Raw genomic sequence first — 15513 nt, 5'->3', positions numbered from 1 at the left:
GAAATCTACCACGCAGGCTGCCAGGGACGAATGGGATCCCACCCAAAGCCAATCGCTGCTCTGACAGGGAAATTGGCTAGCACTGCCTTGAGACTACTCCAGCCTCCCCCGTCCCTGATGTCACAATTCAGAGGCTGCTGCCTGCCTAGGAGGTTGTGGAAAGCTCAGTGGGTTCTCTCTGTGTGTCCTACAGGACTCCTTGGGCCAGTTCCCTGTCTGATGGCTTTTATGAACAAATATGTGCTCTCTCTTCTGGTGCTCCTCTTGGCCTTCTACTACTATTCTGAAAATGAAGAATTCAAACCAGGTAAGTACCAATATGTCTAATTTTGGAGGAATAGGCTAGAAAACACAGGGTTGCTGGAGTGTTCCTAAGGATCAAGATATGTTCATGATCCTTAGTTGACAATAAAAAAAAAAAGTGGGGGTGGGGAAGGACGAGGGGAATCTGTATCTCTGTGTCCTCCAGGCTATCCATGAATTGTGGGCAGGAAAGGTGTGAGGAGGGGTAATCATGCTGTCAAAATCTTGCCAAATAAGTAAGCATCCTTAATGGAGAAAGGTTTCAAGTTGACACAAATGAAGGCAATACTCAAATTTACAATCAGCCAAAGAACTGGGCTTTATGGAGAGACTGGTAATTGGGAAGTTAAAAAAAAGTGGACACTAAAGTTGATGGCTAAGTAGAAGTGAGAGAAAACCCCTGGACTTCCTATAAACACGTGTCTTTTGATTGCTTTCAAAATTTCCTTTTCAGTTGCGTAAAATTAGATGAGTTCCAAACTATCTAGAATGCCAGCATTTTAACTGAACCATGACCCCTCTGACCTTGTACTTAGGATCTCTGCGCATGGATATTTTGAGAAATGACAGTGGGAAGGCTTGGATTTTTTCATTAACCAAGCCAAAACCCCACTTTAGAACATGTTTATGAATGACTTGAATTGCTTTTTCAGTGATTCACAGTTTAAGACAAAGTGGTCTGCGTTCAGAACCTTTAGAGATGGAAAGTAGAACGAGGCTGCCCATATCCTGAGAGGGAGAAGAAATGCTGCTGCCAGTTCAAGGATGGTTCTCACTTCCTTTTCTGGTGTTCTAGAGATGCTCCAAGGAAAGAAAGTGATTGTGACAGGGGCCAGCAAGGGGATTGGAAGAGAAATAGCTTATCATCTGGCAAAAATGGGGGCCCATGTGGTGGTGACAGCAAGGTCAAAAGAAACTCTACAAAAGGTGATGGCTCTTTGCCCGCTTATGTTCTCATATATACTTATATAGATACAGAACTAGTGTCTCTCTGTCTCTCCCCTCCCTTCTCTCTCTCTCTTTCTCTCTCTCTCTCTCTCTCTCTCTCTCTCTCCCACTTCCTGTCAATTATTCACTTTCATATCCAGGTTTACACGCATTGCATATTCATTCAGCTTCACACCTATTCACCAACATTTACCCATGGAATCACAGAGACCTGTGTTCAGATACTGAATTTTCAGTACCTGCTCATGAATACATGTCTTCATGCCCATGTAGACTCTCAGGCAAATACCCTCTCACAGATTCACGAGTCCAAGGATGTACTAACACTCACAATCCCAGAATTATAGGCACAGTAACAAGTACCCATGCCCGCAATGCATTCAGGAACATGTATTTACAAACCCCACACGAGTATAATTCATGGACCTAAAATCCCAGCACAGACATGATTTATCTATTTAAATCCCATCATGTTTCAAAAATATATTTCAGTCAGAAGACAATGATTATGAAAGTATGATTGGAAATCCACAGCAGGGTGCCATGGGCTCACACCTGTAATCCTAGCTACTTAGGAGGATGAGATCTGAGGCTCGCAGCTCAAAGCCAGCCTACACAGGAAAGTCTGTGAGACACTTATCTCCAATTAACCACCAATCAGCTGAAAGTAGAGCTGTGACTCAAGCACTAGCCTAGTAGCAGCGCATGCACGCGCGTACATACACACACACCATTTCTTATCCAATCAACGCTGTAAGCAAACTAATTTCATCTCCAGTTACTTCAAACTGCACAGAGAAGTCTACAAAGCAAGACTGACACCATTTCTGTCGTGTCTCTGCAGGTGGTATCCCACTGCCTAGAACTTGGCGCAGCCTCAGCACACTACATTGCTGGCACCATGGAAGACATGGCATTTGCAGAACAATTTGTTGCTAAAGCAGGAAAACTCCTGGGTAAGGTTGTTTCTCCACTTTGCTTATTTGGACTTCACTTTTGAAAGTCGCCCTAAAGCATTTGGTAGGGGAAGTGAAAGGGACCAACCCTAGACGGTTTCTCTGAACATAGCCATCTCTTGCAGGAGGACTAGACATGCTTATTCTCAACCACATCACCAACTCTTCATTGAGTCCTTTTCATGATGATATCCACTATGTGCGAAAAAGCATGGAGGTCAACTTTTTCAGTTACGTGGTCCTAACCGTAGCCGCCTTGCCCATGCTGAAGCAAAGCAATGGAAGCATTGCTGTCGTCTCTTCAATGGCTGGTGAGTGGGGCCGGGATCCATGTGGAAGGTAGGGAGTCAAAAAAAACAATGGGTGGGGAGCATAAATTTCTATCCCCTGGCATTTTGGAGAATTTGAATGCAAATCAGTGACCCTAATTAAGCTGAATCAGTGAAAGGAGAAGTGAAATTGCTGTCATTAATACTGATAACATTGTATAAACTTGGAGTTGAAATGCTCACAGTGATACTAAGCAAAAGATGATTCACAAATATGTACAGAGAGGCGGATTTACTAATTTAGGACCTGGGTAGGTAAACTCAGTAGGGGCATACAGATAGACTAAAAGAGATACTGCTAATAGAACTAGTGAGTTGTGAAGAAGTAGAAAAAAAAAAAGTAAGTGGGCTACAAAATCCCTAAAAGTGACTGAGAGAAAGTAGTCATTCAGGGTACCCTGGGGACACCTGATCATCTGTGATCAACAGACAAGGAAAAGAACACGTGGAGAGGCTGCTAGAGTTACTGATTCTCCTGGCCTTCCAAATAGGATACACATGGATTTGCTTCCTTCATAACCTAAGAGCCATATGTTGGTGATGTTAATGGGTTCAAAAGTAGAAGTGGGAATTGAAATGCTTTGACAACATATAGCTAGGACAAAATGAAGTCAACAGTATCAAAGACAATAGTGAAAGAAAGAAAACAAAGTTTGGGGCTGGGAAGGTGGCTCAGTGATAGAGAGCTTGCCTTGCATGCCTGAGGCCCTGGGTTCGATTCCTCAGCACCACATAAGCAAAAAGAAAAAAGCTGGAAGTGGCGCTGTGGCTCAAGTGGTAGAGCGCTAGCCTTGAGCTGAAGAGCTGAGGGACAGCGCCCAGGCCCAGAGCTCAGGCCCCATGACTGGCAAAAAAAAAAAAAAAAGAATTAACTGGGGATATTCTCCCTTGATAGTCTAGTTTAAACAACCAACTAAGTAGGGTGGAAAGGTAGGAAACATGGACAGAGAAATATTCATGAAGAGATCTCTGCGGGGTGATGCTCCTGATAAAATGATAGTAGTAACATTAGAAAATATTACCAGTTTAAAAAAAGTCAGAGAGTTTCTAGCTTGGGAGATTCTTTGGCCTATTTCATCATGCATCCAAGAGGGAAGTTCTACATATCTCTGCTCTTGAATCAGAAAGATGTGTTTGGGTGATCCAAACAGCACATCAGAATCTGCTATCTAAATGTAGTTCCTAGCAATGTGAAAACAAATGATCTAGAAGATTCTGTAAACTGTGAAATACTTTGCAAATACCAGTTCTTACTGAAGGTAATAGCACCATCCATGCAGTAAAGAGTTCCCCTTTCCGGCTGAGGAAAGGCCAGCATCGTGACTCAGGAAAGGGGTAATGTGTTTTTGCTACCCGCCAAACAGAGTGATTGATATGCATCCCTGTGCTTCCCGGCCAACACAGACGCCTCACCCCTCCGCAGCCACAGACTCTCTTGCACTGAAAGGAAGGGAGAGCTTCCAGATGCATACTGAGTGGGAGGGTGCTGGGCACATCCCCAACCCATCCAGGGCATTGGCCAAAACCCTCACAGTCGTGGTGTAAGTGGCTTTAATGACTTCAGTTGATTAAATCCAATATGTACTCTAGGCAAAGGATGTTTCCCTTTCTGTTGGAGAATTTAACTTTATAGCATACTCAATCTACATATGCTTGGAAAGAATAAGAATTCTTGCAGAAGCCCAAAGGCATAATCAACATTTGATAATGGCTGGGAATGTGGCTTAGTGGTAGAGTGCTTGCCTAGCATGCATGAAGCCTTGGGTTCCATTTCTTAGTACCATATAAACAGAAAAGGGCAGAAATGGCACTGTGGCTCAAGTGGTAGAGTGCTAGCCCTGAGCAAAAGAAGCTCAGGGGCAGCGCCCTGGCTCTAAGTTCAAGCCCCAGGACTGGCAAAAAAGAAAAAGGAAAAAGGAAAAAAGAAAATTGATATCCTTTGTTTCCTATATATCATTTACAGCTATGAAATGACACTTGGTAATTTCCATGAACTCTGGGATATGGAAATTTAGGTGTACTACTTTCCCCAGTTTCTGTTGTCAATATAACTTAAAGTTTAGCTCTTTTTCTTTTGAAGCATGTGTGTGAACTCACACAGTATCTACACATTGTATTCTCTTCCTAACTAAAGAATAATTCTGTGTTCCATGATGTATTCTTTTGAACATGTTCTTTAATCCTTCCTTCTTTTTTTTTCTTCTGTTTATGTGATACTGAGGAATCGAACCCAGGGCTTCATGCATACTAAGCAAACACTCTATCACTAAGCCTTATACCCAGCCCCTAATCCTTCCTTCTTAAAACCTGAACTCTACAAACACAGGATATTAAATATTAACTAAGTTCAGCAAAAGAGTATTGGGGTGGCATTTAATCATTTCTTCTAGGGAATGAATTAAGTTTTTTATTGAATAGCAATGATTATTATTATTATTCTCAATGCATTTTCAGGTGTTACATGAATTGAATGAAAATCATAAGATATTCTTTAAAGGTTCAGCTACTTCTTTAGTATCAACAGAGACAATATAAAAGCTTCTGGTCACCTTCTTATAGTGCATGTCCATCCATAATTCAGCACCTTTTTACTTTAGCATCTACTGATCAAATTTCTTGAAAATGTAACATCTAGTTAGATTGATTACTCTCCCCTCCTTCTATCATGTGCTATTAAGACATACTCTAGCTACTATTACAAAAATTCAAATTTACAATGCCTTAAGCAAATCTAAATTTCTCTGAGTCCCATGAAACATGTCAGGGTAGACAGCTCAGGGATGTATTATAGCTCTGTCCCATACAGCTATCTAAGAACCCTTCTATCTCAGAACCACCATCCCTCTGGGGTTATTTTTCACCTATATGTCTAAGCTGGCTTATTTTTTAATCTATTATAGCTAGAAAAAATGGAGAAAAAGGGGTACAACCTGAAATCTGTATTCCTCTCTTCTGCTACAGCTGGCTATACATAAACTGCTTATTCAAAGTAGACCTACATCCAAGTAAAAAGAAGATGTTTCACTTCCATAATGGATATTGGCATTGCTAAACCGCTAATCATTCTTCCATATCACCCATGCGAAGTAACACAAAAAGGCTAGAGAAAATGCCCTTCAAACATCCCACATGTGCACTACACACACACACACACACACTTTCCCCAGATCCACACCCTCACGTTAAAGGTCTGTCACAAAATCAAAACATCTTCCACCAGGCAGTAAATACTAGATACAGCAGCTGAAGAATAGAAAGAATGAAAAGAAAATGACAAGACAGTGTTTGTTAAGTAAACTGAAATAGAGGTATTAATACTTGAATTTGACTTCCAAAATAATTACTGGATTGGGCAGAGAACATTTGAAAAGATCTGGGAAAAAAAGATTGTTTTTTAAATCTATGATTATTCAAAATGAGTCTTCTTAGGTTGAATTGTAGGTAAAGCTGATTCCATGTTTTTAGTCCCTTGGCTTTGTGAACCCCAACTCATATGGGCTAGACACATGATGGCTGGAACAGAGCATTTAGTGTTGCCCTTTGTGTCCCTGCAGCAAAGCTATGGGCAAATCTGTCATTTGTCTGCCCCTTTCTCCTGTCAATGTCAGCTTATCTCCCTACATTATAGTCTTTTTCAGGCTGAGCCAGCTCCTCCATGCTTCTGCTACATTTTGATAGGCTGCCTTTAGAAAACCTACTTCCTCTCTATTTTACTCTTTTGGTTTCGAGTTACCCTAACACTATAATAACAATAACAACAACAACAATAATAATAGAATGCTAGGCAAATGTGAGTGCAAAGCACTCACATTTTTTTTTTGTATCAAGGAAAATCAAAGATGTATTTCAAAGCAAAACTAGACAAAATAAAGGACTGTATTTCTCTTTAAGTCTTTGTCATTGTTTTGTTCTGTTTCGTTTAGTTTGCTAGTACTGGAGTTAGAATATAGGGTCTCATGTTTGCTAGGAAGGTGCTCTACCACTTGAGCAACATCTCTAGCCTGAGTTTCTCAAACATTCAAAATGAAAATACAGCAAAAAGAATGTCAAACTTGCCCACAACCTCTAAATATTCAGACCTCTTTGGAAACTTCACAAGTGTCTTATTTATCTAATCGTTTTTCTCCAAAGAAGTCTTTAAAAAATAAATCAACTTTCAAAATGTACATATATGTATATATACATATATAAATATATATATAATGTTTTGTCCTATTCAGATGCATTCCCTTTCCTATTTTTCCATATTTGTATTACCATCAATTAATTATACAAGTAGGTTTCATTGTAATATGTCTATATATGCATCCAGTATCCCTTGATCAGACTCACCCTCTTCCCAAACCCATCTCAATGCCTCTCTTTTCTGATTTGCTCATTTGCAACATTGTTACATACTATTTTAACAATGTAATTATGTAGTTTTTTTGAGTTGACTAACCAGAGAAAATATCTCATTAAAACGTTTTAGTAGGAAACCTCACACCAAGGAATGAAGTGAATTTTTTTTTTTTTTTTTTTTTTTTTGGGTCCGGTCGTGGGGCCTGAACTCTGGGCCTGGGCGCTGTCCCTCAGCTCTTCAGCTCAAGGCTAGCGCTCTACCACTTGAGCCACAGCTCTACTTCCGGCTTTTTTCTTTTTGCTTATGTGGTGCTGAGGAATCGAACCCAGGGCCTCAGGCATGCAAGGCAAGCACTCTACCACTGAGCCACCTTCCCAGCCTGAAGTGAATTATTGAACTCTAATCTATTTGTCAGGTGAAGACTGCCTGTGTGGTCAAAACCAATTTGGAGAATTCAGTATTATGGGATTAGAGGAGGAGGGAAGAAAAACAGGGTTTCTCAACTACACATATCAACTAACAGGATTTGGAGTACCCATAATGTTGCTTTGTATAAAGACAAGAATGTACAGATGTTAATCTCATCCTAACTTCAGCTCTAGCACCCACTCCTTCCTGAAAGGTGAGCCAACTTGTCAATGTATGGTTTCTTGGTTGTGCCATGGGGGATGTGGTGGGTGGTGGTGAAGGGCTAAAATCTAGGCTCTGAAAGGATCTTGGAACTAAAGCCGAAAGCAGCAATTTATCCCTGGTTAAAACTGTTCTTACTGTTCTATGGGAAAAAAGTGTAGTTTTGCCCTTAAATCTAAATTACCCCAGAAGTAATTCTCCAGGGTACTATTTCCAAGATAGTGGAAGTGGTTACACACCTGGAGATGGCCACGGGGTTGGACTGCTGACAGGTGGAAGAGAAAGCATGCAATACAAGGCGTCTGTGTGGAGAGGTACACATTTATAAGACCTGGAAGAAGGTTAACAATAAGAAGTAAGAATCAACATCAAGAGCACACAAATCCTAGGTGTTCTTGCTGTCCAAAATGAAGACATTATATTTGGGCAAAAACTGAGGGACTTAGATAGAACCTGCCTGATTCTCTTAAGAATTTTATGTTGTATCTACCTCCCCCAAATGAAGGGGCAGAGTGAGAGTTGAAAACAGAGGAAGAGACTCTCTAATAAACATAGTTATGATTTAGTTCAGGTTGAGAAAACTAGATAGCTGTCCATGACCATTGCCCCAAGATCATCCCTTAAGAGACTGGTGGAGCTTTAGTTGTAAAGGTTCTTAATTGCTAAACAATAGGTTTCATTCAAGTGTACTTCTGGGATAAAATACCAAGCTTGTGTCATCATTTGTGTCTTTATGACTACTCACTAAGGTGTCTGACAACACTTTGGAAATAAGTAAATATAAAATACATCTTAAGGAAAGAAGTACATAATTAGATGAATTTCAGATGCTGTATGTTCCCAATTTAGTTTTCTTAACAAAAAGCATAACACATAATAAGATTATATTTAAAAGATAGCAAGAAGCAAAGAATTTATTAAATAAATTTCTTATAAGACTATAAATAGCCAGACATAGTGAAATATGCCCGTAATTCAAGCACTTATAAAGCTGAGACACAAAGATTACTAGTTTAATTTCACCTTGGGGTATCTAGCAAGTTCAAGGACAACCTGAGCTATCATAGGGAAATACTCTCCTAAACTAAACAAAACAGAAAATTACAAATAAAATGTAAACTGCAAGAAAAAACAAGGCTCGTATCAACTTTTTTTTTTTTCTGCCAGTCCTGGGGCTTGAATTCAGGGCCTGGGCACTGTCCCTGAGCTTCTGTTGCTCAAGGCTAGCAATCTACCACTTGAGCCACAGCAGCACTTCTGGCTTTTTCTGTGTATGTGGTGCTGAGAAATCGAACCCAGTGCTTCATGCATACTAGGCAAGCACTCTACCACTAAGCCACATTCCCAGCCCTCCTATCAACTTTTAAAGATGTCCCTATGACAAAAAAAAAAAAAAAGTTATACATAGACACAGTGAAAATATGGAAAATGAGGAAAAGTTTAAATCTGAACATAAAAACCAGTCATTGTCTTATAGAAGTAACTGTGTTATTTCCAAAGATAGACACGTAGCTATAGCTATCTATCTAAATGTCAGACATTTAGGCTGCTTCCAACATTTTCACATGAAAAAAAAAAAAAACAACACTACAATAAATGTTCCTGTACCTGAATGTGTGACTAAGTTGATGATTACTTCCTTGGGTTCTTGGCATTATACGAAATGACATGATGGAACATTTCATTTTATTATTTTTGATCAGCATCCGTTAGCTGCACACGTGTCATTTGTGGATACAATGCATCTTGATCACAATCCCCTATGTCAATCATTTTCCCTTCTCCCCTCTCCTTTCCCAAACCAGTCTTTGTTCCATCCTCACACGTGTACATAAAGTATTTACATTTAATTTCCTTCCCCATCTTTGTTCATCCTTCCCCTTCCCCCAGGTTCCTACCTATACCTCAGAAAAGCTATGTTTCAACTTCCTAATATATCTGTTTTTTGTTAAGATGTGTATTTTTTCACCATGATATTTCATACATGCATATACCATGCTTTGTCAGAATATATAATATAGATGCATATACTTATATATGAGTATATACATGTATATGTACATATGTGTATAAGATGTGAATGTATATTATAAATATATTATCTATGCTCATATGTGCACTGAAATGGCTCAGACATCCATGTACTGAGCACCTGCACACCGTGCCTCTGGGGAAAACAGTGACCCTGCTTGGTTTCTCATGGCTTTTTATCAAGCTGTTAGCATTCCAGACAATCATAATCAGTAATAGAAAGGCAAATAGAGCTTGACCAGGGAACAACACCAGCTGTACTGCACATGCACTTTAACAATGAAGCCATACATTAAACCTTCTCGTGAGCCATGGGGGAGCTACATGCTTTCATTTCTCGTGAATCAGGGTGTGTGATCATTGTTGAGACCAGGAACACTGCTGAAGTGTCAGCCTTCCTTGGGAAAAAAAAAATGTTCCACCATCCCAAAGACCCTCATCTAAGAAGGTATATCCCCATATCCCCTTATCTCCACACACCCCCACCATTTTGTTTTCATACATTCTTGTAGGCCATGGTGGAGCTACATGTTTTTCGTGTTTCATGGATCACTGCCTGTGATAATTCTTAGGACCAGGAACACGGCTGACGTGTCAGCTGTGTCTTGGAAAAACATGTCCCTTAGTTCACTCATCTAAGAGTATCATACCCACACTTATATTTTATGTCTAAAAGAAACCCACATATGAGAGGAATCATATGGCCTTTATATTTCTGAGAATGGCTGACTTGACTTCATCCATTTTCCTGCAAATGATATTTCATGCTTTTTAATGCTAAACAATGTTCCATTGTTTATATATACTACATTTACTTGATCCACTCATCAGTTTTTGGACATGTGGGTTGTTTCATAGCTTGGCTCTTAGGAATAGTGCTGCAAAGAACATGAATTTGCAGGTGCCTCTATTATATCCTGACATATTCTGTTGGATAAACACTCAACAGTGGTATGAATGGATCAATGGTAGATCAATCTTTAGTTTTTTGAGGAACCTCAATATTGACTTTCTTGGCCGCTGCACTGGTTTACAGTCCCACCAACACTGCATTAGGGCTCCTTTTCTCCCACATCTTCTCTCTATTCTTGATACTGCCATGCTTACTGGAGTGAGATGGAATCTGTGTCGTTTTTATTTGCATTTCCTTTACAACCAGAGATGTTGGGCATTTCTTTATGTATTTATGGATCACTTGGATTCTTAAGATATGCCTGTTCCAATCATTTTTCCATTTACTAATTCGGTTGATTCTTTGGGTTTTTTAAGTTCCTGATGTATTCTGGTTATTAGGCACTCATAAGATGTATGGCTGGCAAAGATTTTCTCTCAATCTGTAGGCTGTCTTTTTGGCTTAGTAACTGCATCTTTTTCTGTACAGAAATTTTCCACCTTGGGGCTGGGAAGGTGGCCCAGTGGTAGAGCGCTTGCCTTGCATGCATGAGGCCCTGGGTTTGATTCCTCAGCACCACATAAGCAAAAAGGAAAAAGCCGGAAGTGGTGCTTGGCTCAAGTGGTAGAGTGCTAGCCTTGAGCTGAAGAGCTGAAGCACAGCGCCCAGGCCCAGAGTTCAGGCCCCACAACCGGACCCAAAAAAAAAAAAAAAAAGAAATTTTCCACCTTGATACAATCTTATTTGTCAACTCTTGTATTTGCTGAGTCAGTGGATTTCTGATATATAGGCCCTTCCTGCCCACACCAGTAAGTGTTTTCACTATTCTTTTGTGTAGTATTTCCAAAGTTTCAGGTCTTAATGTCTTTGACCCATTTTGAATTAATATTGGTACAAGAGGATTCCAGTCTTTTGCATGCAGATATCCAGTTTTCACAGTTTATTGAAGAGGCTTCTCCAACATACATTTTTAGCTCTTTTTGTCAAAAATCAAATCACTGTAGGTATGTGGGTTCATTTCAGAGTCTTCTAATCTGTTCCATTCACCTTCAGGTCTATTTGTTCTGGTATCATGCTGTTTTTGTTTTTGTTTTCTGATCCTGGGGCTTGAACTCGGGGCCTGGGCACTGTCCCTGAGATTATTGCTCAAAGCTAGTGCTCTACCACTTTGAGTCACAGCTCCATTTCTGGTTTTCAATTGGTTAATTGGAGATAAGAGTATCATGGATTTTCCTGCATGGGCTGGCTTCAAACTGCAATCCTCAGATCTCAGCCTCCTGAGTGGCTGGGATTATAGGCGTGAGCTACCAGCGCCCAGCTCTTCTTTGATTCTTTTAGCTGTTTATATTCTCTTTCAGTTTACTTAGCTATTTATTTTATTGCCATTCATTTAGCTTTTTATTTGTGTTCACACTGAAATCCTTTATTTATTTGTGTCCTCTTTGAATGAATGCAATTGCTTGCAAATGTCCTCCTTCATTTTACTGGACATCCTTAACATCATTCTTTTAGCTCAGTATATGAGGTTTCCTCCTCTTCACCCTTGCTGCATAATTTTTGGTTTCTAGAGGTTTTGTATTTCCTTGCTTCCTCATATTTCTTCTATTTCTCTGTTGAGATTTACTCATTGGTGGTTTGGGTTTTTAGTTGCCTGAAGTCATCCCATGAAGTTGTCCTCTATATTCTGAGACGTGAGTGTTGGCTGGGTTGATGAGCCATTTTCTATTGCTGGCATTGGGGATGTAGCTCTACTCACAAATTCACCAATTCCAAACACATCCGGATTTTATAAACAGTTAAATGATAACACTATCAACATGATTAATCCTGTTATATCTGCATAGGGCTGTGGTTTTAGTTACTACAAAGGATTAGACAAATAAAAGTACTATTTGTAAAGTTTAGAACTAAGCTATTAAGGGGAAGGAGGGTGAGGAAAGCGATACGGAGTAGGGAAGATTGGGATAAGGAGAATAGAATGTGATAGCTGGAGGCAGTTACTAATGTATAGTTATATAATTTAGTTGTTGTTGGAAAGGGTTCTAATAGCAGGGATGGTAAAGGAATTTTAAAAATGAGTAATAGAGTGAGGAATAGGCAGGTAGAATAAGCCACTGTTTAATACAAAGAGGAAAAAAAAGAATAGTTTTTCTTCTTTGTTGAGAGTGAGATTGACTGCCAGCAAGGTCTGTCAATAAAATGGATCAGCTCTTCCCTGCTCAGTCAGTTCACACTCTAGAACTTTGACCACAGTAGCCCAGCAAGTTGGAGAGAGAGCAGTACTCTGCCTCTCCCTCTCTTTGCTCCACTCAGATTGTGCTATGTGTGCGTCCTGGCAGCACCCCAAGTACAAAATAAATAAGGGGAATTCCCTAACACTGTTGGTCACTGGCAAGTCTTGATATGGAAGTGGGCAAGGGTAAGTGCTCTCTGGCTGCTCCAGTTGGTTACCTTTGGGGAACTTTATTGTTAGACTTAACAATGACACGAGGGACATCCATATCCTGGATTTTTGTGTGGATATCTACCCCTTGAGTTAAGTACACTGAATTACAGAGAAGTTCCAGTTAGGCACCATTTTGTTTCCAGCCTGTCACAGGCTTTTTCTTAGGACAGTGAAGTGTCCACTGATTAACAGCAGCCTCTCAGAGGTAGATGCGAGGCATACTCATCTTTAGATGAAATCCCCCCTTGAGCCTGTGCACTCAGATTCACTGATTCAGTGTGGGCAGGCATCCTAGGGAAGAAGTAGATTACAGAAAAGCTCAGCAGCACTTTTCCCGAATTCTGATAGGGTGAGGGAAATTTTCCTCACCTCTCCAAAGTACCCACCCACTGTAGAATCAAGCATGTGTTTCTGATCTCTACCTGCTTAGCTGGATTCCTCTTAAGGGGTTCTTCCCTTTGGGCTGGGATGGCATCGGCTCGCAGGTGCTGCTTGCCTCATCAACCTTGTGCTGCACATTCCCAATTCTAGCATTTCCCCTTGCTGGCTTTGTTGTTGTCTGTGTAGTTGCACTGTTCCACTGATTTTCACATGATGGGTCTCTCCAGGAGGGTTATGGAAAAGGGAGAGGAAAACAAGCAAAACCAGCCAGGCACCGGTGGCTCACACCTGTTATTCTAGCTACTTAAGAGGCTGAGATCTAAGGATTGTGTGTTGAAGCCAGTCTGGGCAGGAAATTCTATGAAATACTTATTTCCAACTAACCTCTATAAAAGAAGATAGAAATATATCTGTGGTAGAATGCTAGCCTTGAGCAAAAATGTTCACACACACTCAAAGGCAAATAACAGAAGACAAATAACCTTCAGACCTACTGTCACTGCTGCAAAGGACTTTGCTTCTCCAGACTCCATCTGACTAAGGTTTATTTCTCTTTTTAAGATTCCATCATCTGAATTTCTACTAGTCTCTGACTGCATTTTTTTTCACATTCCTTCAGCCATGTATCTAGCATTGGTCAGCAAGGATACAGGAAAACTAGCTGTTAGCAATCTATCTTTTTTTCCCCTAGAAGCTTGAGAATACTTTTAAGTCCATTTGTATATAATTATTTGTAGATAAAGATGCCCAGCATGATTGGCTCAAGTCTAGAATACCAGCTACTCAGGAAGCAGAGATCAGGGGATCAAGGTCAGGTTAGCCCAGGCAAAAGGATGATTTCAACACTCCATCTCAACCAATGGCTGTTAAGTCTATTAACTCAGGAACAAATCTCAAGTTTATAGGCTACTTATATCTTTTATCAGGACTAGGAATGTAGCTCAGCAGTAGAGTGCTTGCCTGTATCTACCAGGTGCTGGATTTGATCACCAATACCACAAGAAAATATCTTTTATCCTGTGAAATTTTTCCATAACCTTGCCTAAATGAAATGTTGGGGAAACTTTACTAACAAAATACAGTAAGTCCATTTCTGTGCAAGTTCTTGTTGCAAACTCTGAAAAAGGGCAACCCTAAATATAAAAATGAAAATAATTAAAACATAGGCAGCTTTGAATGTTTCTTCTTAACCCAAGGAAGACTTTTTTTAATTAAAATAAGTATTGATTTCAAGGCCTAGTTCACTTGGTAAACGTCAAGAAGAAGAATAGCTGGAGAATGAAAGCATAACTTTACTTCTGACAGCCTCCACAAACAGATTTATACAAGTGCTTCCCAAATAGCCATTCATTTATTTACTCACTTGAAAATATTTATTAGGCGTCAACTCTGAGTCAGGCACTGGGCCAGATGTCAGGGCTCTGCCAAGGCCAGGTACCTGTCATAGAACCCACATTCCAGTGTGAGCCAATTTGAACTGCATTATTTATCACTGTAAAAGCACTGGAAGCAATCTCAACAGCCATTTCTAGGGGCAGACTTTTAAACTGTGGGAAAATATTATGTTAGTTTGTTTATATATGACTACAAAAATCATATGCTTAAACAGATATGTCACATAACAGTTATGTTCACACGTCTTATGAAGTCAACAGAGCTTTTGCTTTTCACTTCTGAATTGCTTACTGTATACTGAGCTTGGTGCAAATTTTGTTAGAATAATTTTTAAAATAGAGGACTCAATCTCATGAGTAAACAGATTCAAATAATGGCTACTAAACACTAGTGGTATATTATTGTTATTTGTTAGGTTTGTTGTTGCTTGTGCCTATGAGATGGTTAATTGTCAGAATCAATCATTTTGTTTGTTTGACAGAATGAGGATTGAGTCAGGGCTTCAAGCTTTCTAGGTACTCATACTACCACCTGAAAAAACTTTGTTAATGCTGCAAAATGGCAAGGTGGGCATTCTCAAATACTCCTAGTGGAATAGGATGTAGTTCTGTCTGCTTATTTATTGGCAGTGCCCAGGATTCAACAACACAGGGCCTGTTCACACTACACAAGCATTCTAGCCTTAAGCTATATTTCTAATCCCTTTTATTCATTTGAACTGGTTTATCACTATTGATTTAAAAGTATAGTATTTCATGTTTTCATTTTGTTTTAAGCAATTTTATAATATGTACCAGTAGCCTTAAAAGCATCCATATTATTTCACCCAGTAAATGTAATGCTAAACATCTATCAAGGAA

General features: G+C 39.8%; 2 protein-coding genes across 2 annotated transcripts in view; one reads left to right on the top strand and one right to left on the bottom strand.

Annotated features, from left to right (window-relative positions):
- The window catches only part of Lamb3 (laminin subunit beta 3), a 140415-nt gene that overhangs the window by 90463 nt on the left and 34439 nt on the right, over nt 1–15513 (bottom strand). The window lies entirely within an intron of this gene.
- The window catches only part of Hsd11b1 (hydroxysteroid 11-beta dehydrogenase 1), a 47964-nt gene that overhangs the window by 16428 nt on the left and 16023 nt on the right, over nt 1–15513 (top strand). Inside the window, exons 2-5 of the mRNA XM_042682063.1 lie at nt 194–307; nt 1100–1230; nt 2096–2207; nt 2333–2518. Coding sequence (XP_042537997.1) covers nt 220–307; nt 1100–1230; nt 2096–2207; nt 2333–2518 — 517 coding nt within the window. The 5' untranslated portion in view covers nt 194–219. The remainder of the gene's footprint in view (nt 1–193; nt 308–1099; nt 1231–2095; nt 2208–2332; nt 2519–15513) is intronic.

The sequence above is a fragment of the Dipodomys spectabilis genome, unplaced genomic scaffold (genome assembly GCF_019054845.1).
Source record: "Dipodomys spectabilis isolate Male_0828 unplaced genomic scaffold, ASM1905484v1 ptg000069l, whole genome shotgun sequence".
NCBI lineage: Eukaryota > Metazoa > Chordata > Mammalia > Rodentia > Heteromyidae > Dipodomys > Dipodomys spectabilis.
Note: the sequence above shows the minus strand (reverse complement) of the source record. Positions and strands in the feature narration are given on the sequence as shown.